This window comes from Cordyceps fumosorosea (genome assembly GCF_001636725.1).
Source record: "Cordyceps fumosorosea ARSEF 2679 chromosome Unknown scaffold_78, whole genome shotgun sequence".
In the NCBI taxonomy this organism is placed as follows: Eukaryota; Fungi; Ascomycota; class Sordariomycetes; order Hypocreales; family Cordycipitaceae; genus Cordyceps; species Cordyceps fumosorosea.
In genome coordinates, this window is record NW_017387378.1 from 1 (window position 1) to 24,344 (window position 24,344).

Genomic DNA, 24,344 nt, shown 5'->3' on the forward strand with positions numbered 1-24,344 from the left:
AGCCTCTTTTTATAATACTATACCTTTAATATAATACTATAGTGTTCCTTAAGGTATAGACTAGTGATTTACTATCTTTTATATACTTATACTACTAATTACGTCTTAAATAGTATTTTAAAGGTCTTATTTAGTGTATTAACTTATAATAACTTAATAGTAAAAAAATAATAATTATTAGATTTTTTAGGCGCTAAAAAACGCGCTTCTAATAAGGGAGGTTTATCGTGGAAAATGAAGAGGTTAGGTGGCTCAAAAGGGGGTGTGGCTCAGAAGTGGGTGGCCGACGTTATTGCTCGAGACCCCAGCTACATACTGTAGTAGTGGCGCAGTTGCGGGAATAGAGATGCGTCGACCACCAAACCAGGAGCGCAAAATTCCAACAGACTCTTCTATAGAAAACCAATACAGCATACGTAACATTAATCGTGCATTGCGCAGGAAGTCATCGAGTAGCAGGAACTAGTGCGATAATTACCTTAGATTAACTCGACGCCGCACGATTTGCCTGCGAGCTCTTGTGCGCCACCGCCCCCCCATTTGCTTCCAAAGGCAGATCCTCACCGGGTATATCGCCGCAGCCCTAGCGGTCCACCTTGGGGACCCTGACGAATGCAAAGTCCAGAATCAGGCCGACGGCTGCCGAGGCCGCGCTCTAGTACAGCGCAACCTTGAAGCCAGACATGATGGATTCCATGGTTTCGGCGGCGCCTGCCAGCGACGACTTCGACATTTTACCCACCTCCACCTCGATCGTACCGGCGAATCCTAGCCCCAAGCTGATGCCGTACAGGTTGACTTTGCCGTCGAGGCTGCTAGCGATGCCGTGGTGGTTGCGCGTTACGCTGTTGCTGGCAATGAGTTGCGCAGCCAGGTACACAAGTCGGGGCAGCAGCCGCACAGCAGCATGGCGGGGAAAACTTGCATCCAATACGTCTGCTGCATCGGCGTAGTGGCAAGGAGAAGACCGGCACCGATGAATGTGACAACGCCAACCGCCATGACCAGCTTCACCTCGACCTGGGGGAGGAGATAGGGGGCAAGACCGACGGCGGCGGTGGAAGCGAGCCCAAACGGGATCAGGTTCACGGCAATCTGAAGAACAGATAGCTGTCGCAGAGTCTGCTGCCAGGAAATCGAGTACCAGAGGGCAATGCCGAATGACATGTAGCTAAAGAGAACGACAAAGACCATGGCGAGGAAGTTTGCGCAAGGAAGATGTGGAGCCGCATGATAGGTTCCGAGGCAACATAGTGTTCCTACAATAGGAATGCGACAAAGACAACAACGGACACAGTCAGAATAGCAATTTCAGAGGGCACCAACTATCCGATAGCAGGTGCTTGACTGCTCGGGTTAGCGACTGGGAACCGTAGACGAGCCCGAGGGTCGTGCTGAAGCCAACAAAAACTTACCTCCAGGCAATGTTGAAGAGTAGTAAATCTGACAGACCCAGACAGGCTCCAAACGTGTCAAGCTTTCCTCTCAGGTCGACCGGGTGCTTTTCTGGTAGAATGACAGCCAGGACGATGCAGCTAGTCATAGAGATGACACCCCTGTTTACCGCGTCAGCATAGTGTATATATTGTCCTCTTTTACGATATCTCTCGTGTGATGCAGAGAACCTACAATGCGCCAAAGAGAACAGTACAACTCCACATTCCCTCCTATTCTTCACAGAGACCAGCAAACAAAGCTCCCACAAGACCACCCAGAGGCGGTGCCGCGGCAAAGATTCCGTACAGCAAAGTTCTTGTCGGCCCGGGCGGCACCATCAACCCCAACGCTGTGATGGCATTGGGCATGTAGATGCCGCCGCCAATTCCACTCAGAGCTCGAGCAGCAAAAAACGGCGCAAAGCTGCGGCAAAGTCCATTCACAATGGAAAAGATGCCAAACATTCCCAGGCCGACGAGTGAAAGGCGCTGATGTCCGTAGATGGCGCCCAACCGACCAGAGACCATAACAAATTTGCTCTGTGTAATGCTGCAAAGAGTAGCAGTGACGGGCCAGTAAAAGCAATTAAATGGAATGATCTCTGTTTCATTCCGCTGTAGATTAAGGGAAAGGGGAACCAACGAATACGAGGCTGCCATCCCGTTGGCCTTGCCAGGTCCAGTCTCTCGGCCCCGTGTGTAAGTGTGATGCCACCGCTAAGAGTGATGAAAGTAGAGATCAACTAAGAGAATTTTAATACATCGTCAGCCTGTTACGGTATGAAAGAATTCCCTCTAAGGCAATACACTCACATGAACTAGGCATGTAGTAACGAACAAGGTGATCATAATGGCCCTCGTGTCATCACTTACACCTGTCATCAAGACGGGTTCAATCACGTCAAAGACGGCAGAAGGCCAGACTGAACGCACTTCAGATGCATCAGACAAGCCAGCCGGCTCACTGGGCGGCATTGGCGAGTCGGTGCCTCTGGGTCCTACCCGGCCCGTCCACTCAGGATGGAAGCTGTCGACATCGCGGGAATGGGCCTGGCTAGCCGATTTAGTGCAACCCTCTCCTGGCGGCTGATTCACAGTCCGAGAAGCCATGCGCCGTAGGGTGACGCCGTGTTTCGAAACGACAGTCTGGCATGTATCGGGGTTCGTTTGCACGCGCTGGTTAGAAGGGAAACACTGCTGTGACGATCTCAGATGTAGGTGAGAGCGCACAAGGCTCTACTAAGTTCTTAGCCGTGCAACTAATAGGTTCTACGAAGACCTAACTCGTGTTTGCCGTCCGGATCGGAAGAATTTCGCGCCCATAGGATCGATCGTCCTGGCCTGCATTCCCGTGGCGGATAGCATATCTGGACAACATTAGCCTGTTGCCGATAAGGATGCGGTTAGAGGCACTATGTCACGGCTTTCTTTATTTACTACACTATTCTATAGTAGCTTTAAAGAGGAGGAACCAGTATAATAAGTCCTTAACTTATATACTTCCTCTTATATAGACTTTTATTATAGAGTTATTTTAATTAATAATTCTAGAAATAGATTAAAAATTAAAATATAATATTAATAAAGTATTTTATAACTTCTTTTTTTATTAATTTAATTAACTTAAAATAAACCTTTATATAATAGTAGCTTAATACTTAATCTATAGTTAGTCTATTTCTTAAGAAAAGAGTTAGATAAAAGTATAAAAGTATAAATAAAGAATATTATAGTATAAGTTATATTTAAAAAATATCTCCTAATAGTAGAACTATTATTTAGATTAATTAATAGAGATTTTTAGTCTAACTATTTATTAAACCCGTCTTTATATATTTACTTTTTTCTATTATAATACTTAAATTACTATAGCTTACTTATAGGCCTAGTAATCCTAGATTAGTACTAGATTACTATAATCTCTAATAATCTAGTTATATAACTAGCTCTTTTATTCTTTTACTCTTATAAGCGCCCTATAGTTACTCTTTAGACTACTCTACTCTTTATCTACTATATTTTAGTGTGTTTATAATAATTAAGCTATAAATAGTTATATATACAGAAGTAACTATAAAGAAGTAGGATTATAGTAAAGAACTACTAGAGGGGGAATTTTTAGTAAAAAACTACTAGAGGGGGAATTTTCTCTTAGGGTTATTAATAGAGTTATTATTAATAATATTACTACTTTTTATTAAACCCTTTATAGCTACTTCCTTACTATCTTCCCCTCTACCTTCTTTGTGCTAGCCGCGCTCTTTGATAAATAGTAGCTACTGAGGATATGTATATAAGTCCTCGTCTTGAGCCCATAGCCACATCTGACTCGCGTCAGCAAGACCAGAGTCCATCAACACGGAGATACTTCCATCCCAATTCAAGCCCTCCAGAGACTCGCCAACAGACAGCTCTGGAACAGCGGCGGAAGTGAAAGCATCGTCGGCAGTACTCTGGGGCAGCTCTGTTGCCGTTTCTTGATTTATTTGCACAGATCCTGAAATTTCAATTAGTTTGACTTTTTTTGTGGCGAGGAAGTTTTATCAAGATACCGAGCGACAGAAAATTCGGTGTGCTTTCGACCGTAGAGCTGTTTACAGCGGGCATTTCATCGTGTCTTGTGCTATCTGCCACTTGTGCAGACGCAAGTGCTCTGCCCGTAATTAGCTTGCTTTCATGTTGCAGAATCACAGCTACGAGGCGCTCGAGAACGGCAATGCTCTGTCGGGACGCAATATTTTGAGGGTTTGACGAGACCTCGCAGGCGTGAATGAGATGCATGACACCGTTTTTCGCTCTTTGGCTTGCGCCTGATAGCGGCTGTGACAGGCTCACAAGACAAAGTACGATTCCCGCTGTGAATAGTGTAATCCCAATATGCATGTTCGCGTGTGTGCTCCGGAGACCCCGCAGCGAGTTTGGAAATCGATGTAGGCTCGAGGTCCTCGTTGCCGCTTCGATCAAGTGCTCTAAAGAGTAGAGACCTTCTGGAGTCGTCTGAATCTTGCTGCCCTGTCCGAAGGCAGCTGTGCGGTGCAAAATGATATGTAGATTGTCATACGTCAGCTGCAGGGCGAGTGCCTGCATTTGATATATTGAAGGCTCTTGACCTGGTGCCGCGTCGGTGTATGTATCAATCTGTAATTGACTGGGTAGTTGTTCCTTCCAACGCGTTAGCTTATCATGGATAGTTCTGACCGTTGTTGTTTGATCCGTCCGTCGGCGGCGGCCCAGAAACTGCCCCGTGATTCGATAAAGGCGGAACTTCCACTTGTGAAATAACAGACGAGTATCTAAGTCCTCGTCACCCTGGGATGGTTGTCCTAGATTGGAGACCATACCCACGCTGCAGTCTGAGTCATCCACGATACACGGCCGTCCGAAAGCAATCGCGGTATACCTTGCAGATACATCCGTCTTAGTGATGGGTCCGAATCGAATACAGCAACCAAGAATCTTAAGTGCTTACTTATCGAACACCTCGAGAGCCCACCAAGTACGCCGTCTTGTCTCCGTCTCGGCTGCAGAGCAATCTCTCCACAAGTTTTCGCGGTGCAGATTGATGACCTGCGCAATCTTGACGCCTGCCGCAGATATTCCCAGTCCAACGTTGGGCCGGCCGCTAAACAACAGGAAGCTTCCCATGAGAATAGATATCTGGACTGCTTCTAGCGTTGCGCAGCCAAGGAACTGCAAGAACCGTGTCTCGATTTGCATTATGATGCAGGCTGTGAGCTGCCTCAACTCGAGCTGGGACGGAGTATGAGCCTGTGAAATGGACGTGTAATGTGCCCCTAGTGCCACTACGAGCATGCAGAGCCATAGGAAATTTTCCTCGTGGTAAGCGACGTGGCTGGAGCCGAGAAGCTTTGCAAACCGTTCCCGAAACAGCTGCTCGTGAAATACCTACCAGATAATGAGCCAATCGTGGGTAGACTTTCTGCGCATGAGCGACATACCATTATAAACCAATCAACCGATACAAAGAACTTGTCCACGAACTGTTCCAGGATGAGATCATCTGGGAGCTGCAGGGCGACGATTTGTCGCCAATGCGGACGGCCCAGCCGCTCCGGTCCGATTAGCTTGTTTCCCCCCGGTAATGCAGATGTATCTTGATGGAGCGAAGACCCAAGGCTCATTTTTGAGAGCACCTGCTTTGGTATCAGCCGGAAAGAACGGAATCAGGGTGTGCTCATCCGCACACACCAGAGCGGTCAAATCAACGATGCTGGAGTCTGGCATCACTAAATCATCGCCAGGACTCGTCTTCGAAGCTGTGTCACTACTTGGGATATGGTCTAGTGATGAAGGCTCTGCGTCCGTCGTAGGCCGTTTTGCAGTTGACGAGGCAGAATCTGCGGCACCTATGTTCCTAGGCACGCATTCCGCGCCGGCCCGCACACAAAGCTGGCAGGGGCGCTCGCGGTCACACTGCACATTCAATCAGTCTCTAAGTTTAAATGTTCCATTTCCATCGCCGGATAGTGGCGGAAGGGAACGGGCGTCGTATAGTCAGATGCTAACCTACCCCCAGCTTGCGTTTTCGACAGCGCTCGCATGCTGAAGCAACCTTTTGCCGCTTGCGAGTTGCATTCATGCTGAGAAACCAAGTGTACCAAGTTAAGGTTGCGAAAGGTGCAGTATCGAGCAGGGCCAAACATTGCCATCGCCTGTAGGTTATGTTGCTTCTCAGACCTGGTTTCTCATTTAGAATCTGACCCACATAGTGTGAGCTAGCTGTCTTCGCACTATATACATCATGCCTGAGGAATTATCATAGCCTGCTAGACTCGTTCTGGCCAATCAAACATCTTAATAATTAGTACTTAGGGTTACTTAGGGTTACTTAAGCTGCTCAGTCCGCCGTAGACGACGCCAGCAATGCGATCCCTCAGTTCCAGCCCCCGTCAGAGATGTCTCAGCTGCCGCAGACTTTAGCGACGACGCCCGCAAAGTCGCAGCCCATGATGGAGGCATCGGGGGAGAAGACGTCGATGAGCTTCAAGTCGGTGGCACTAAGCGTCATATTGGTCACCTTGACGAGGACCTCTCCGTCGCTAATGGCGGGCACGGGGATGTCGGTCCTAAGAGAGGTGATGATGGCCTTCATGGTGGGGATGGCGGCCAATGTTAGCTTCTTTCCTTTTCCTTTCCCCTTTTCTCTGTCCTTCTTTTTTGGTAAATTGCTGGGATGTCGTTGCAGTAGCATGTTTTCGGTTTTGAGGAAGTGGTATTAACTTGTAAGTCGTGATGGTAAATTAGTGAAGGTAAATTAGGGACGCTGCTGGCCGAAAATGGTTTCAATTGGAATTTAGAGGAGCTTTTGTTTTGATTTTGTCAGCCCATCGGCGTTCGAATGTGACTTTTCTTCGGTTTTAAGCATTGTGATTACGAGGTTGTAAAGGTTGCCTGGTGGAACTTCCAATGATTGGGTGTCGGCGGTGGATGGATTCGTCTTGGACCTAACACACAGTCCGGAGTGCTTAACCACCAGATTGGAGGAGTACGCCATGTGCTTGTGGCTGAGCTGAGCTGTAATGGGGCATCACATGTAAAGATGGATGTGGTTCCCACCATCTGCCCTGTTGGGAACTAACCCCTTGTTACCGACTACCTCCAGAAGGTCCTGGATGTCGGGTGGCTTCCTCGAGCCTAGTGTTCTGTTCCGCCTATTGCAATGTACGGGAATGAGCTAGCTGCCAGCGTTGTTCAGCTTCAGATCGTGCAAGAAGGTCAAAGCGAAAAAAAGAATCGAGAATTTCTTTGTCAGACTATTTTCGAGCCTGAAAATTACAGGCTGCATTTGTAACCAGAGCTCCGATGGAGGCGGCTCCGACGGAAGCGACTCCGACGGAAGCTAAACCTGATCCGATGCGGAGATCGGACTGTGGAGCGGGATTGGCGTTGAACATTACCATGCTTGTGCAGCAGCTATGTAGATAGCCAATGCCAGCGCTCTACTCCGTACTCAGAGATGCATGATGGATCCGCAAATCGAGGCCGTTCCATGGGTGCATGGTTTATCAACAATAAGCTAAAGAAACCTTGATTCGACGGTAGAGGAGTCTGAATCCGAAAAGTATATAAGAGGAGAGAGGCAGCACACATGCACACACCCACACACCAGCTCACTACCTCACGTTGCGCTTTCACATATTTACCCCGAGTACATCCTACCAGAGACACAACTATCGCACAATGTCCAGCGACCGCGCCCCAACAGCTGACCAGGCCGAGTTCAATGCTTGGTTCCCCTCACCCTTTTCTCTGACCCAATATGTCCCGTCCAAGACGGACTTTGCCGGCGCGGACTACGCCAACAAGGCCTACAAGGGGGGCAAGTGGAAGATTCTGCTTGTCGGCACCCAGGAGCGCTACCTCCGGATGGCCGACGGCAAGTTCTTCTCCACGGGCAACCACCCGGTCGAGCTGCTGCTGCCGCTGCTGCACCTTGACGCCGCAGGCTTCGACGTCGATGTCGCCACGCTCTCGGGCGACCCCGTCAAGTTCGAGGTATGGGCCTTCCCCCAGGAGGACGACGCCGTGAAGCGCATCCACCAAAAGTACGCGGACAAGCTCCGCGCGCCGCTCAACCTGCAGGAGATCTGGTCCAAGGACGGCAACGGCAGCGGCTTTACCAGCGCCACGCCGTACATTGGCGTCTTCATCCCCGGTGGCCATGGCGTGCTCAACGATGTGCCCTTCTCCGCACTCGTCGGCGACGTGCTCCGGTGGGCGCACGCCAACGACCGCTACTTTATCACGCTGTGCCACGGCCCGGCGAGCATGCTGGCGGCGGATGTCGGCAAGCCCCCGGGCAGCAAGTTCATCTACGACGGGTACGAGATTGTCGTGTTCCCAGACTCGCTTGACAAGGGGGCAAACATTGAGATTGGATACATCCCGGGCAAGATGGAGTGGCTTGTTGGCGAGTCGCTGGAGAAACTTGGTATCAAGACGCTGAATTCAGGCATCACAGGCCAGGTCCACCGCGACCGCTTCTTGCTGACGGGCGACTCGCCGCTGGCGTCGAACAACCTGGGCAAGCTTGCAGCCAAGACTCTTCTTGAGGATATAGCGAAGCGCGGTTAGAATGAGGAATAATATTTCTCCTATCCATTAGGTACTCAGTATCTGGTGTTATGTTGCAGACGTGACATGGGGGTAGTTGCAACCAATTCCAATTCGAGGCTCTCCATCTTATTAATTGGCAATGTGATGTGGTGATTTCAAAGTGTAATGATTCCCAACATCCTGCGTGCCTGCCTTTCCACGTAAAATTATCCAGCTGCAGTTCTAGCTACAAAATTGTCTACTTGCCTGATTACAAGAGTCGGTTTAATTAAGTCGTTAAATGATAAAAGTTCCGGAAATCTTCAACCTCTTATTAATACGAGTTGATACCTCCCACCACACTGCAGGGTACCTTGATGTTACAGTGGGGCTTTTGCTGCCTCTCCCGCCGAGCCTATCACAGGACCATGGCCATCACCTTTTGCTTCGTAAACTCACCATCAAATTCTGGAAATAAATGTCGCCGTCGCACCATGCGTTTCCAAGCAACCCTCTCCTTGCTTGCCTCATTCGCGATTCCCCTCGTCACCTCTACTGTCACATTCGCCCCTGACAAAATTCACGCGGAAAACAACGCGCACAGCATCTTCAACTCGGTCCACTCAGCCGGCCGGCAATGGGGCTCGAGCATCAACCACAACGGCTTCGCTCTCATCCCCGGCGTCGTCCCGCGCGGATCTGTCTTTTATCACGCGGCTGCGACGCCCACATGGCTGTCGACCGGGCCCGCGCGGCTTGATTTCGAGCCCGAGGCCGCCGAGGCCTTTGCCGCCGACTGGTTCAAGGGCTGCCGATCGCCCGGTGACGACGAGGCTTTCCCTGGGGACCGGCCAAGGGGCCCCGGGTACATGCACACGTACAGAAACAAGCGCGACCTCAAGGTGCTCCTAGCTGACGGCCTATCCGCGGGACAGACGGGATACGGCACGCTTGACACGCAAGATGTGCTTCTCCTCGAGAACAGGACCCTCGAAGGGAACGCGTGCGAGGCGGATCACCGCCGCGCGCACGCCCTCTGCGACGTTGTCGGGCCATGGGGCTACGACGGCGTCGTCCGAGCTGGACTTGGCTTCGAGCTGCTCCTGTGCAACGTCACCGGTACCATCTGGCAGATGAAGGTGAAGCGCGCGTTTTCCAGGGCCCAGCGACTCGGTGACGGCGCGCTGCTCATGGCGCAGTGGGTGCGCGCCGCCGCGCAGCGCTATGACACCCTCGGAGCTCGTCTGAGGCTCGACTTTTCCTCCATGGTGTCGGGCCTGTTTTATCCCGTCAACACAACGAACCCAGATCCGTCACATCCGGAGAGGAAACGTCTCGCCGCCACGCCGCTGGCGCATCTGCGTGTGGTGAAGCACCGCATAGAAGCGATTTCGCGCGCCGAGTTTCAGACGTTTCTGATCGACTGGCGGTATATTGTCGACACCATTGTCACGCGCTTCGCGGAGCGGCTGGCAGCCATGGCCGATCCGCACATCGAGGATGGCGACTTTGTAGACGAACTCGAAGCCGCAGCTCTGACCTACATCGACGCCACTGCTCTAGAGGATGGTGGCGAGACCCTCGAGAGATCTATCAGAGATTGCACCGACCACTACCTGTATCCCGCTCTTCCCTTTTCCCAGCGCTGGAACGAAGCAGACCACATGCTCTACCACGCCGTCATCACCGTTCTCTCCGATGTCTGCCGTACTCTTATCCGCGGCTGGTCCGATCTTCTACACGCCTCTAACCCGACATACTTGACCAGCAACGCACAGAAGCGCGCGGTCCTTGACGGGGTCAAGGCAGAGGTCAAGGAACTGACGACCCGTCTGGCGTGGACGACGTGGCGCAGGACGCGCGCATGCGCGGTCAACCAGGCAGAGCTGGTTGCCATGTGGCCGTATGGTGACCTCGAGGATCACAAACGCCCGGGATGTCGCGCGAGAGGCCAGCTCAGCATGGATAGGACGGGGTATTGGGGCGGGGGCAGCCTAGATGTCAGCGGCGAGGCGTCACTGACCTGGCCATCCGAGGAGCTATAGAGCAAATATTTCTAATAAATACTGATTCCATTTTAGTACTTAAAAGGGTCCCAATGGTATAGAGCCCCATTTCTATGATAAATGAAAGAACCTTTAGAATGGTCTTGTCTCTTTCACTTGCTAGGGGCGGACGCAGGCTAGCGTTATTTACGGCTACATACTTGTAGTTTTTATTACGTTTTCAGCCTTCACTCATCTCTTAGCCAATTAGAACAGCTTTTTCTTATCTGGTGAATCCTAGCCTACAGTCATAGTGTTTACCTTACTAGCTGGATGCCAGTCAACCAGCCAGCAGACCACTCAGGCGCATCGCGCGGACGATTAGCCACGGCTCGTCACACCCATTGCATTGCCCACCTGCATGGCTCGTTAGACGCAACCAATATCAGCTCACCCACCCGCGGTCGACATTGCGGTATGAGGACAAGTTTACTTATCCCAGCCAGCCAGCACCACCTTACCTAGTGAGCCCATCACATCAATCTATACCCTACAGGACGCATCGCCAGGCGGCATGCGAACATCGGTAGTCACGAAATCTTCGCCCACGTCGTCTTCACCGCCGTTATTGTCTTCAATGCCGGTCGCCTTATAGATAATCATAGACGCAAAAAGATCGCCCGACACATTGATCGCCGTGCGAAACCTGTCCAGGAACCAGTCGATGGAGACAATGACGGCAAACATGCCAGTAACCTGCACGTCAACAGACCGGGCGATCATGACCGACAACACCAGTGACGCGGAAGGGATCGGACTGACACCGATTGCGCCCATGGTGGACAGAAGAGCGACGATGATGTAATCCACGGGGCCGAGGGTTATCCCCTGAGTGGCAGCCAGAAACTCGACCGCGGCAGGCAAATAGATTGCAGTACTGAAGTGAAGGCAGTGTTAGCACACAAGAATGCATTTGCCAGCTCAGCATTTGAAAGTAGACAACATACCCGTCCATATTGATCAGACAACCTAAGGGACAAGTAAATTTGTAGATAGTTGATGGAATGCCTCGCGCTTTCGCACACTGCAATGTCACCGATAAGGTGGCGGCAGAGGATGCGCAGCCCCAGGCGGTGATCCACGCCGGTGAAATCCGTGCCCAGTAGATGAAGGGGTTCATCTTTGTGAAGCAGTAGAAGATGATCGGCAGAATGACAACCACGTGGATGAGCATTGTCGAGAGCGTGGCGGCAATGAGCAAGCCAAGGTTGGTCCCTATCTCGGCAATATCGAGCTTCATCAGGTTGGGCAGTATGAGGAAGAACACACCGACGGGCGCCACCTGGATCAGGAAAGTCACCACCCTGCTGACCATCCGTTCAAGCTCCTCAGCAACACGGATGATGGGGGATGCCGAACTCTCAACCAGATACCCGACTACCACTGCGGTTATGATGACGGCCAGGAGCTCGCCGTTCGCCAGGGCAGAGATGATGTTGGACGGAATGAAAGACCGAAACATGTCTAGCACGACGCCATGGACTGGCCGCTCTGACGTGTCCGGAAGGCCATCACCTGAATCATCTAGATCTAGCATAGCCCCTTCCACTGGCGAGTACAGCCTCGCCCACAGACATCCCATCAGTATGCAGCTTAGCATGACAGACAAGAGTGTGGTCACGACGTAGTACCCAACAGTCCATTTCACGAGGACTCCTCCATCCGCAAGATCTCTCAGGCGTCGCACGGAAAGGAGCATTGAGCAAACGATCAAAGGCAGCACTTTAATATCATCAGTATCTGTTTCAAACGGCCAGCAATGCAACCAAGTTCATTCCAGGAACACGTACCAACCGCATTTAGGCAGCGCAACCAGAGGTCACCTGGTATAGACAAGATGACGCGAGCCGACTCGGGAACAGACGGGGCTTGCGTGCTCACGACGATGCCAATGGCAATGGCAAGAATAGCGGCGGTGATGATCTGAGGAGCGGAGCCAGGAGTCTTCAACAATCTGGCCAGGCTTTGCCACCATGTACGTCTCGCCTCTTCCGGTTCATGGTCATCCCCCACACTCCCGAAGTTCTGTTTCAAGTTGGAGTCGGCCCGCTGAGGGAGGTGAGGTGACTCGACGAGCTCGATTTCGATCTTGGGTGGCATTTTCTCGGTTTTTGGCTAAACACTAGAGTGATGCGTGTTAATTGCGTCAAATGACGGCTCTCGAGGACAGGATTGAGGTCTGAGTGGTGAGCGGCGGTAGAGAGATGGGATAAACAATCTTGCGGCCAAGAATACATTAGCCATATTATATCATGACTCTGTGGTCGCGGTTGTGTGCTGCACGTGCTGTGTGGTGCGCGCGGCAGCGTCTCCTGCGGTACTGACAGAGACAGCTGCCGCACTTGGACCCTACTTGGCGTGGAGAAAGTCAGTGACACTCTCATGACTCACGACCTTATTCTGGTCCAGAAGGAGATTGATGTTTTTCTTGGCAGTTTCTTGGATGGCGACGCGCGGGAACTCACCAGGCCTTAGACCGACTTTCGTTGCGCGAGCCTCGAACTCCTTGGCGTCCACAGTGATGAAGTTAAGCCTACCCTTGTATTGCTCAGCAATGGGCAGGATGGCTTGGCCAAGCCTCTTGCGTCCCTCCTGCATCTCGGCAAAGTCTTGGGCCAGCGGGCTAGTCGAAGACAAATAGGTGACAGACGTCTCAGGTTAAACTCGCCCACGAATGTGTTGATCGGAGGCTTCTAGGCACAAGCGCAGCGTATGCACGTTCCACCACAACCACAGTATAGAGGCATCTCTTATAGCAGTCACAGCTTTCTTCTATTAATCAGCTCCTTCTCTAATATTCCCATGCCTGGTGATCATCAGAGTGGCGTAGCCGCAGCGCCGGCAAGACTCTGATTGAGTAGGTGCCAAGCCGCCCCACGTACCTGGATTTGCTCGACTCCCCAGCATTGGAGGACTTGTGCAGTACAATTGATGGCATGTTGACCCCCTCAGTCTTGGCAAGGACAGAGTCGCTGACGGTGCCGGCGCTAAAGCCAGGCCAAGGTTGGAGCCGCGCCCGGGGAGGCTTGTCAGAAAGAGTTGCCCCGCATGATATAGAGTTTGCGTTCAGTGGCAGACAACGGCTTCGTATGATTCAAGGTTGTTGCTTGTCTGCCGAATTTGTTTTTGAGCCGGCGGGGCATGTAGACGTGTGGCCTCAGTTCCGCCGCTGAAGCGAAAGAGTCTGGGGAAGGCGGCACTAAGAAATACACATGGCCCAATACACGTACGGGATTTATCCAACATCGAGCGGTAGTCTATATCATCCTGAAGGCGACGGAATTCCGCTACGCGGCGTGTGCCGTTTTACCTCTGGATTGCTCATGTTAATGGTATTCTGTTTCTTTCCTTTCTTCAAGCTTTGCGGTCCGCACCAAGCAATACCTCGTCCCAGCTTTGAGGCATCCTTTCCAGCGTGTGTGTGCTCCAGTTGGGGTTTAGCCTTTGCCAAGTTGCCATTTGGAGACGTCTTGGGGTGTCGCGTGCTTCCACGTTCGCCAAGGCTGGTTTATTGCCAGCCAGGCATCACGTCGATCGCGTGCTCGCCCTCCGGACAGCTGAACGGCGAACTCAAATCGCCTAACTGAGCACTGAAAGAGCGAAAGCTTATCCGTCTAATTTCAATTCAACAAGGCCTAGCAAAGTTCCACTTCAAAATGAACATTTTGCACCGTGTTATCACGCCTGTAGCTCTTGGCTAGCCAATCTCCGACGTTCCAGGCACGACGGCGGAGCGCGGCACGACTTGGCATTGGTCTAGGCGAGTCGCTTGCTCAGTTTACTGTCAGAAGAAGACCGAGGTCCTCATATGGCGGTTGTTAAACGTCCGTCTCCTTCAGCCCGCTCATATCTGCGTGGCTCTTAATTCTAGGGTAGTGTTGGCGAGAAGCAGCCACTGATCCACGAGTCGTGTTTATACACCTGCATTTATGCCACGAAGGCATCGCGTCCATCCAGAGTTTGAATGCTTGGCTGCCGAGTTGGGGTTCAGCAGCTCGAAGGCTATCGCCACTGCAGACCATGTGCATCCGAAAACCTAGTGTCGCCAACTTAGCAAACCCAGCTAGATTCGGCAGAATCGACAGCAGCTTTGTTCTTCTGCTGTGAGTCCTGAGCTGTGAGCCTCGTATATATCACGACGGACGGCATGTCAATTGTGCAGCAGATAGCGTTTCTCGAGTTTGTACTCGTAGTTCGGCTATTCGGTAGGGGTATAACGTTACTTCGGTGGCTTTCCGGGGAGTTAGTTAGCGCAATGTCGGTGCACAAAGGTTGGGCTATTCCAGAGGGTCGGTTAGTGATAGCTTCGACCACAGCAGGTGTATGCCCAACTCCTCGTATACCTAGTTCGGTCGTCTTTCGCTTGACCAAGTTCCTACTGTATCTCTCCGATATTGTGATGAGAGATTCTAATCATTTTGCCCTCGTTGCTTATTTCCTCCCTCATTTGTTGCATCTCGACGTACATCGCTCCATCAACTCCTGCATCCTCTTTATTATGCCTGAAATAGCTGCCTCCGGCCTGCCGCCTGCTGTAGTCACCTCGCGCACCTCTTCCGCTTCAACCGCCTCCGGCGGGATGTGGGTATATTCTTCCAAGCGTCACATTGATATTCTCGTAGATATTTCGCACCCGCCCAGCCTTCAAGCTGGCCTCGCGGTTCGACCAGATCGCCTCAGACGAGGACCTCCGAGGTTTGTCACTTCGCGCTTTTTTTATCAAAAATTCAGTATAGAACGGCCGATTGAAGACGTAAATATTTCTACACTGAAAATTAGATAATTGATACAACAGCCGGTGCCGGCCGCCGGCAGGAACGGCTCACTCGAGCAAGGCGGATATGACAAAATACCCAGAAAAAACCGCTATGGCAGCGTCAGGATGCTCTACCCCAGCTTGGTTGTCACAAACTTGCAAATGGCCACGTTGTTCGCATTGTGATGTTTATACGGGTCAAAATCAATCATGTTGCATATTTGGCTATTATCGTTCTCAGCCGAGCTTCATTTCATTCAGACTTACAATAAGCATGGCAACGACCAATACTAGCCCGCGCCAGGTTGAACCGTCACCCTCGGCTAGGTACTCAATACCTGATGCTTGAGCCAACCTCAGTAAAATCGCCGCCGTCATTCCAGAGGAGAACCCGGAGGAAAGACCAGTTTACCACCATAAAACTCTTGAGGAGGCTCACGAACTGGAAAGCATATACCAAGAGGAGCTAAAACGACTACGCTCTGCAGGGCCTCCTCCTGAAAGTTCTGGCCAAGCTACCACTCAAGGAGATGCTGACGACTCGCGAGGCCAAAGTTGGCTACGACGCTCAAGATGCTCTGTTCTATGATAATCGCAGCTATTAGAGGTATGCGCACTAGGCTGCGATTCAGTCTTCCGGCCAGACTATGGAGATACTGGATCCATTCTCTATATTTATCGGTTGCGAAGTATCTGCAGCTTTCTCCTTTGAATGGTTTGATGGGATGGATGCTTATGCTAAGCACAGGAGTCTGGAAGCCCGTATAGTACAAGCATAGACCCAGCTATAATCACAACAGCCCCCAGCGAAATCAGAACGCTTGCACTCACGTAAAAATAAGAATGTTTCCGCTTAATTGATGTTAATTCTGCCACCCAGGTAGAAACGGTGCTTAAACATCCGCAAAACCTGCTCTTGGTGCCCTGGAGCACCTGGCATCCTATCACGCCACCAACAGCCACACTGCTCAAATCCCATGCGGTCGCCACAACAGCAGATGCGAATATGTTGCCAACAAAAGTTCCAACGGGAAACGCTGCAATCTTGCCGTTTAGATGAATAGCGAGATAAAACCGCGTCAACACTTACATCAGCGCAAAGACAAGAGCAAATGTCATGCGCGCGCCAGAAGTCATGTGGAGGCAGTACACAGAGCAGAATCGCACCGAATCAAGAACCCCAGCCGAGGAAAAACCACAAGCGGATCGATGAATCTCCTCGTCAGAGCAAAAGAAAAGACGGGGTCATCTTCTCCGTAGTCACAGCCAAATGTGAACCAAGCTTGAGCCCCAAGAAGGGCACATGGTAACGACGATGACCCCAACCACTGCCATGAAACTATACCCCCCATTACGACTTATAGAATCCATTTCAACAGAGGTAAGTGGAAGTAATTAGTTTGACAGGGCCAAGAATGCGTCCAGTATAAAGTCCGAAAATGTGGTCAAAGAGCCACACAGCCTAGTAGTAAGTCCGACATATAGCGGAAGGGATTTCTTAGTGAACATGAATGCCCTTTAGCGTCATTGAGGCTCTCTTTTTGAATCCGCCCAATACTCTCCGGCTGGCCTTATAATCTGCTCGTGGTACGTTGGTGAACCCCGCTCGTGCAGGAACAACTTGCGATCCTCTAACAAGAAGCCTATGATCGACAACCTGTAAAGTTGGCCCATATTGTATCAAAACCAACAGGAGTGCCAGCGTAGGTGGTCAGCGCGGCGATGCCTTTTCTCGCCAACGTTTCGAGCATGGAGAAGAAGACGAGGTATGAATATATGTATATCTGCGTGGCGATGCCCGAGGGCTCCGGTGCCACTGAAGTTGTTCTAGAAAAACTGAATCATTTGGCTCTCTGCGGTGGTGGTCGCTGTTGTGACTCCAAAAACACCCTTTCGCGATTGCGTACATGTTCGAGATTTGTGTGACTGTACACGTGTGCTTCGGTAGGGTTCTCGAATGGTAGTACCGGGGCTAGTTCATCCAGATTGGCCTATGGCTGTAACGCGCCGCTTTCAGTTACATCGCATGATTCTGTTGGTTGCTGTCCTACATCATTATGCGCATTTGAAGTGCGGCCGCTTCAGGAGACTGTGCGAGCCGACTCTGCAGACAGCTCTGAACGGGGAGGCAATGCCGAAATTCGAATATCGTTAAATATGGCTTGTCGTTGAAGAAAACGAGCCATAGTGAATTATATTTCTAGACGCATTGTATTATAGCCTCGCATGCTTTTAGCATATGGTCGGATGAGTGGCATTGTCCCTTTTTAGGAAAATCGGTTATAATACTTTTATGCTGAAGACCGGCCGTTTCGGCTCAGGCCGGTATATAGGACTTAAGAATCATGGGTACTCGGGGAATCGGAGACAATCACACCCGGGCCGGCACGACATGCAATTCGCAATAGTAATTTCGTAGTTATAAGTCAGAAGCAGGCAGCCCTGTGCAAAGTAGGCTGGAGCGCATAGTATCATTAATACCTGGTGTATTTGCGTTAAAACCTCCGCTCACCGCATAGGCATCGTCAAAGAACGGCACCGACTAGGCCATAGAATCCACAACTTTGGCTTTCCTGTTTCAGTTTGCATTTGACCGCGAGCCACCAAGTCGTGCAGCATGTCACCGGAAACCGGCGGCATTGGCCCGAAGACGATACGTTTGTCTCTCATATTGCCTGAAGAATTCAAAAAGTCCTGTAGTATATACAAGTCCGCTCAATGCGATATCAAACACCCGTGTTTATGCATCGCCGCGCGCCCCAAACGCCAGTAATCAGTTGTTTAAAAGTCAGAATTTTGCCGCTTGGTTTGTACATCAGGCCCTATAGCCTGTCTAGTCATCGTAGCCGCCTTTAGTACCTAGGACGCCCTCGCCGCCGCTGGACCGCCGCCTCTTGCCCAGTACCTCGACGAACCACCCAGACAGGGTGTAGCCCCAGTGACCGGCGACGAGCACACCGCTGACGACATTGATGAGCTTGATGAGGAACACGAGAAAGCTGTTACGCGACTCATGAACGGTGAGCAGGATGGGCTCAATATCGTACTTGACAAAGATGCCAGGGACGGCAGAGTGCTCGTCAATTTCCTTGCTCTGCTCAGTCACCGCGTACTGGTTGGTTTGGATGGCGCTGCGACCGACGCTGTAAACGGTGGGAACAACGGAGAGGTAGTACTGAAACTTGTGGAAGTGAGCAGAGGCGGTGTTGACGGTGCGGTCGAGGGGATTGACGAGGGACGGGTAGAAGGCGCCATATGAGAGTTCGGAGATGACGTGGGAAAAGTTGAATCCTACAAAGAAATTAGCCAGGGTTCAAGCGCTAGGGTCAGAGATTGGCGTACGGTCGTGCTCCAGGTGCTGGCCGAATTCCATATAGCCGTGTCCTCTAGCAGTAATGTGGAAGTCACCCTGAACCTTGTTGAGGTCCAGCGAGCCGTAGATGCGACAGCTGTCAGCGGTACCCCAGAAACGCGGGGTCTTGCTCCATTTGGCGCGCTTCTTACCGAGGGCGACGATGTCGTGGACGTGCTCTTCACCAAAACCCTCGTCATTCATGCTGGAGAGGCTGGTCCAGCCCTCACCGGTGTTGACGCGACCGTGGGCGTCGTGGCCGAGCTTGTGGACGCCATCGGCGCCAACCCACTGGGACCAAGTGGTCGGGTCGCGCTGAAGTCGGGAGGCAGCGAGAATGCGGTCTCCCGATGCGTCCTGGACGTTTATATGAAGGTCGTTGCAAAGCATGTTGACGACGATGTCGAGATTGATTTGCATTTCGTGGGAGATGCCCTTCTCGACCGCAAAGTTGTGCGTCTCCTCGCCGCGCCACCAGCGTCCGACCTCAGAGCCCATGAGGATGAGGGAGATGAAGATAATGGCGACAGTCCATTTGCCACCGCCGGCAGTGCGGGTGATGTATTCAGGCTTGGATTTTGCTGCGCGCGTTGAGAGAGCGTCAGTTAGTAATCGGTTGAGTAGGGTTGGAGGAGGGTTGCATACGGAAGGCGTCAAATGCGCTGACGACGCTGCCCTTGGCGCCAAAGTTGTGCTCGTCGAGGTCATGCTTTTCAAATCCGTTCATTGTTACGGATAACTGGCGCTGCAGGCCAGATGGTGGTTGAGCGTGGTAGGAGGGATAGCGTCCTGGGACGATGGCAAACCGGGGATGCGACGCGCAAACGGCTAATTCATAACCAAATGTGATGGTAGGCGTCAAGCTGAAGACTGATTGTTACAATGCGGCCAGGATAGGAGCGCCACGGCAACTTAAATGGATCGCGGGGATGTAGGTCGCGAGGCGCGAAAGTCTGGTGGTGAAATGAAGCTTGCGATGCTCTTTCACGGGCGGCGTTGCACCATGTCTGTACGAATTGAGGACACCTTTGACATACAGCCGCGCAAGGGTCGCGGCGGTCCCTGGCGTTTGGCCCAATCAGGATAAGTGAGCAAGTGGGGACACTGTTACCAGCGCCTGTGATTTCCACCCCTACCCTGTACCTACCTTTTTAGGTAAGGTAAGGCACCTGCAGCATTCCGCCTAAGGGAGGATGGTGCACGCAGCTTGTTACAGCGTCACGGGGTCAGTTGTGAACAAAATGAGAAGATTACATTTGTGCCGTTTTCGATCGCGATAAGCATGCTGCCCTTCAAATCCAGAGTCATTTTGCAAGGCTGAGCTGGAGTTTAGGTTCAGGCAGCCTGATGTGGCTGCAAGGCGTCCAGTGTGGTCAGCAGCTGAAACGGTAACTAGGTAGGAAAAGGTTGTTTCCAGACTGCACTGCTGGGTATTTCTTTTGATCTACCATCGCTGGCGGAAGTGGCGTCGCACGCTGCCCTCCTTACTACAAAAAAAGCAGACAGGAAAGACTGTTTAAAAAATCAAGCCTGAGATCTATGAATAAGTAACTTGAATTTTACTTGGCTTCAACCAAGGCAGCTGGTCGTCCGCTTCCTGTCTTGGTTAGAGCACTACCCAACTGCGACGTCATAACTTGGGTTTATATACAGACGCCTGGCAGTTGCCTGCACAACTAGGTCAACTTGTACCACTCAAGATTATTAGTAAAGAGTAGGTAGTAGCGCATTTGTTTGCCTTTTATTGCGCGTTTTTAAATATCAAAATTCAGAATATATGCTTTTTGTAGCTTCCGAATCCCATACCAACAAAACAACAGTTGGTGGGGGGGAGCAGCTTCCGCTTCGGCCCGCCTGAAAGAAGAGGGACAACAAAGGCAACAAAGGCAACGCCTCCGCCAGAAAACAAAAAGTATCCATCTCATCAGCCACTAACTGCCCAGTTACCCACGCACGGAGCATGACGCACATCAACGGATGGCTAGCCCTACATGAACGTGAACCAACCATCCACCGGCCTCGTGATCGTCATGCCTGGCTCCCTTGGACGGTTGGCGACGCCCTCGACCGTCTGAATGACTTGGGCTTTGCGCCCGATGGCGAATCAAGACTTGTCTAGCCTCAACGACACCACGCCACCGGAAAGCTTCACACGTCCAACCTGTTTCACTTTACGCATCACGCTGCTCATGACGCTCAGCTAGTTTGCCTGTCAGCTACTAACCAGGGGGAAACTAGTTAGGTAGTCGGCCTCCGGATGCCACTGCTTCGATCAGGCCCCGAAATCAATCCACCACCATCCATCAGCATCCACGCCCGTGCTGTCCTGCTCACCTGCTGTCTGTCGCAGCAAATAGGAGCCCCGCGCGCAAGCCGGCCGTGTCCACCCACCCATTCGTCACTCCGCCCTCCAAAACCCAGCCACTCTCTTATTATCCCAGCAGATCTCTCGCTTTTGGCTGCTCAGCTTTTCTTTCGCTTCGTCATCGTCGTCACATATACTTAAGACACCTGGAGTATATCAGCAACTCCCGCATTCGCCCCCCCTCCCTGAAACCCTCCACTGCTGCCTGCCATGGGCGATACTTATAGGTCGACCCGAACCTACCGTGAGGAGGACGAGGATGACCGTGGTGGAGTACGAAGCAGTACCACCGTTACACGCTACAAGGTTGGCTCTTCCAAAAATCCCGACCGTTTCGATCGCATAGAAGTTGAGGACGACGCTCGCTCTCGCTTCTCCTCTGGCCCCCGTCGCGTATCCAACGACTTGCCTGACCGTCCGCGCTCCAACTTTGACCCCGCCGACCGCACCCGCACCGTCATGGAGTCTGACCGTGAATGGGACCGTCGCTCCCGCCAGGACGACGTCCGTATCGAGAGACGTGTCGACGAGTCCTTTGAAGACTCTCGCGGCCATGATGTAGAGCGCTACCGTAAGGAGACCGAGTACTTTGCCCCTGCCGAGCCAGCGCCGCCGCCCGTCATGTTCCGTCAGCCGGCACCTGTCCAGGACGCGCCTTCATCTCAGCCCTTATACTACAACCGCCAGGATCGCCCCGAGGCTGGTCCCATGGTCATCAGAGAGCGTGACGATCGCGAAGTCGTCCGCCGAGGTCCTTATGAAGACGATTACTACTACAGACATGAACGCCGCGAGTTTGGGCCTGGTCCCGTTGGGCCATACCGAGGCGACCCATACTATCGCAGAGATCCCTATGCTCGTGACCGGGACTGGGGCTTGGCCAGGTATGATAACCGTCGCCGAGAAGAGTATTACAGCGAGGATGAAGACTACTACGTCTCCAACGGTCGTCGTCGCAGATCCCGCTCTCGCCGCCACCGAAGCCGAAGCCGCTCTCGCAGTCGCAGCAAGAGCTCTGATCACCACAAACTGCACCTTGCAGAAGGCGCGCTTGCTGGTGCTGGTGTTACTGCTCTCTTGCAGAGCAAACGTGATCAGTATGGTGATCTTCCTGAAAACAGAGGCCGCAAGGTCCTCGCCGGTGCTGCTCTCGGCGCACTCGGCACAGAAGCGCTCAAGAGGGCCCATAGTGCCTATGAAGAACGCTGGGGCGATCGCGACGAGTCGCCTGACCATCATTCCAGACTGAAAACTGGCTTTGGCATAGCTGCAGTAGCGCTTGCCGCTGCTGGCGCTGCCAAGTACTTCCAGGCCAACAAGATTGAAAAGGAAGAAGCCCACCGCGGTCGCAGTCGCACCCGCGGCTACGCCTCCGATGGCTACCACGACTCGCGATCTCGTTCGCGATCCAGTCGTGCTCCCAGCCGTCGCAGAAGTATGTCTAGAATTGCCAAGGCTGCTCTCGGCACTGCAGCTACAGCTGGTGTCCTTCGTCACCTGCACAATAGATCCAAGTCTCGCGGCGGGGATGGCCGCGAACGGAGCAAGTCTCGTCTGCGCACCGGTGCCAAGATCGCCGGTGCGGCTGCCGCTGCCGGCGTCGCTGGGAAGCTTTACAAGAATCACCAAGAAAAGAAGGAGAAGGAACGTTCTCGCTCCCGCGCACGTAGCGACACAGAAGACGACCGATACCATGACCGGCGGGACAGAAGTCGCAGCCGCAGCAGGTCGATGGCCCGATCCTTCCATTCCGATGCTGGGGCTGATAGAGAGCTAGGCTTAGTTGAGTACGGCAACGGAGACCTGCCTCCTGCCCGCCGAGGATACGAATCCGACGAAGATCGCTCCAGCAGGAGGCGCCGAAGCCGGCGACGTGAGCGCGACTCCTCCTCTTCCGCCTCCGATGGTGGACGCAAGAGAAGCCAAAGCCGCCTTCGCAATATGGCCGCTGCGGGCGCCGCGGCCTTTGGTATCAAGGAGTACAAGGACAAGAAGGATCGCGAGAAGCGCGAACGCAAGAATAGAGAGCGACAGCACTCACGAGACGGTAGGTTGCACTGCACTGCTTTGTCACTTGCGCCGTACTTTACTGACTTGTCCAGGATATGATGATGGCTATGACCGCCGTGATCGCCATGTTGACAGACCGTCTTCGCCACCACATGCGTCTGGAGGCGCCTATTACCCGCCTTATCCGACCACGCCGGGACCCGGGGGACCAGCCGACTTCCATCCTTACGACAGTCCAGGCGCTGCCCAGTCACACGAATTCCAGCCGTACATACCTCAGGACTACATGGGCTACGCGCCTCCGCCACCACCCGGCCCTCCCCCTGCCCCTATTCCTGGCCCGATGACAGGATATCCGCCGGAGCCACCCGGACCTCCAGGACCTCCTCCTGGCCCTCCCCTTAGTGGCCCCCTTCCTGGTCCAGCTGCCGGACCAAGCCGACCTCCAGAGCATGTGAGTAACCATACCCAAGATCCAGACAATGCAGAGCCTAGTCCAGAGGGTGCGTTGGCTTCAGCTGAGCGTATCATTCGCATATGAACACTCCATCACTGACTTTCTAACAGCTCCAATAAATGATTCATCCTATGGAAACGGAGGAAAGAAGCCGCCTGCAGCCACAAAGTCGGTCTCATTCATCCCAATGTCACCTAAGAGCACGCATACGATGGAAATGCACCGACGACAACAGCAGCAAGCAGTCAACGGAGATGTCTCCTCTCAAGAAGACTGCAACTCTGCGGACAATCAGGATTGGCGTGTGGGTCATCATCGTCGCTCATCAGACACTACTCATGATCGTCCCCGCGGTCATGGGAAGGCCTATGAGTCCGACTCTGAGGAAGAGGTTGAACGCCTCCCTGACCGATTTGATGGGCAAGGGCGGCCGCTAGCTCGACGTTCCTCTAGCCAAGATCGGTGGACCAGCCGATTTGGAACGTTCCGGCGCGAGCCTCGACGCCCCGGCGGGTGGGATATGCAAGGAGCGTGGCACGTTGGTGGCACTGATAGCGAGGCTGTCGAGCGATTGGCCCATGGCGTCACAAATGCGCTAGATGGCCGTGGAAGCTGGATGCAAGTTCTTGGAGAGGTTCTTGGTAGTGGCGTGCTCGGTGCGAATCCAAACGCCCAGGGACAGCCGCGGTTGGAGGATGGTAGAGCGGCAGGCAAGGATGACGAGGGTAGACGAAGACTGCGACGAGGGGAATGATTTGCAGACTATGCTTGATGATTAACGACTTCACGATTGGTGGCTTAATATTTGCTTTTTTTTATCGCATACGTTTCATCCCTTACAAATTGATGCTTATGTTTCTGGCTCAT

At 52.4% G+C, this 24,344-nt stretch overlaps 7 protein-coding genes across 7 annotated transcripts; 3 read left to right on the forward strand and 4 right to left on the reverse strand.

Annotated features, from left to right (window-relative positions):
• Window positions 1-655: 655 nt before the first annotated feature.
• ISF_09814 (hypothetical protein) lies at window positions 656-1,194 on the reverse strand (the record flags this gene model as incomplete). The annotated part of the gene is made up of 2 exons (XM_018853415.1): window positions 656-851; window positions 902-1,194. 2 exons carry the CDS (start codon window positions 1,192-1,194, stop codon window positions 656-658), a joined length of 489 nt encoding a protein of 162 aa, XP_018699392.1.
• A 3,707-nt stretch (window positions 1,195-4,901) lies between these two features.
• On the reverse strand, window positions 4,902-6,549 carry ISF_09815 (Transcription factor; the record flags this gene model as incomplete). Its single annotated transcript, XM_018853416.1, has 4 exons — window positions 4,902-5,342; window positions 5,396-5,590; window positions 5,646-5,870; window positions 6,373-6,549. The coding sequence occupies 4 exons, from the start codon at window positions 6,547-6,549 to the stop codon at window positions 4,902-4,904; spliced, it is 1,038 nt and encodes a 345-aa protein (XP_018699393.1).
• A 1,088-nt stretch (window positions 6,550-7,637) lies between these two features.
• Window positions 7,638-8,531, forward strand: ISF_09816 (ThiJ/PfpI domain-containing protein; the record flags this gene model as incomplete). The annotated part of the gene is made up of 1 exon (XM_018853417.1): window positions 7,638-8,531. The coding sequence occupies one exon, from the start codon at window positions 7,638-7,640 to the stop codon at window positions 8,529-8,531; it is 894 nt and encodes a 297-aa protein (XP_018699394.1).
• A 455-nt stretch (window positions 8,532-8,986) lies between these two features.
• ISF_09817 (hypothetical protein) lies at window positions 8,987-10,537 on the forward strand (the record flags this gene model as incomplete). The annotated part of the gene is made up of 1 exon (XM_018853418.1): window positions 8,987-10,537. One exon carries the CDS (start codon window positions 8,987-8,989, stop codon window positions 10,535-10,537), a length of 1,551 nt encoding a protein of 516 aa, XP_018699395.1.
• Window positions 10,538-11,020: 483 nt separating this feature from the next.
• Window positions 11,021-13,135, reverse strand: ISF_09818 (Sodium:dicarboxylate symporter; the record flags this gene model as incomplete). The annotated part of the gene is made up of 4 exons (XM_018853419.1): window positions 11,021-11,414; window positions 11,485-12,277; window positions 12,328-12,652; window positions 12,929-13,135. The coding sequence occupies 4 exons, from the start codon at window positions 13,133-13,135 to the stop codon at window positions 11,021-11,023; spliced, it is 1,719 nt and encodes a 572-aa protein (XP_018699396.1).
• Window positions 13,136-18,126: 4,991 nt separating this feature from the next.
• Window positions 18,127-19,372, reverse strand: ISF_09819 (hypothetical protein; the record flags this gene model as incomplete). The annotated part of the gene is made up of 3 exons (XM_018853420.1): window positions 18,127-18,584; window positions 18,636-19,226; window positions 19,291-19,372. The coding sequence occupies 3 exons, from the start codon at window positions 19,370-19,372 to the stop codon at window positions 18,127-18,129; spliced, it is 1,131 nt and encodes a 376-aa protein (XP_018699397.1).
• Window positions 19,373-21,220: 1,848 nt separating this feature from the next.
• ISF_09820 (hypothetical protein) lies at window positions 21,221-24,231 on the forward strand (the record flags this gene model as incomplete). The annotated part of the gene is made up of 3 exons (XM_018853421.1): window positions 21,221-23,057; window positions 23,113-23,523; window positions 23,588-24,231. The coding sequence occupies 3 exons, from the start codon at window positions 21,221-21,223 to the stop codon at window positions 24,229-24,231; spliced, it is 2,892 nt and encodes a 963-aa protein (XP_018699398.1).
• Between the last annotated feature and the right edge of the window lie 113 nt (window positions 24,232-24,344).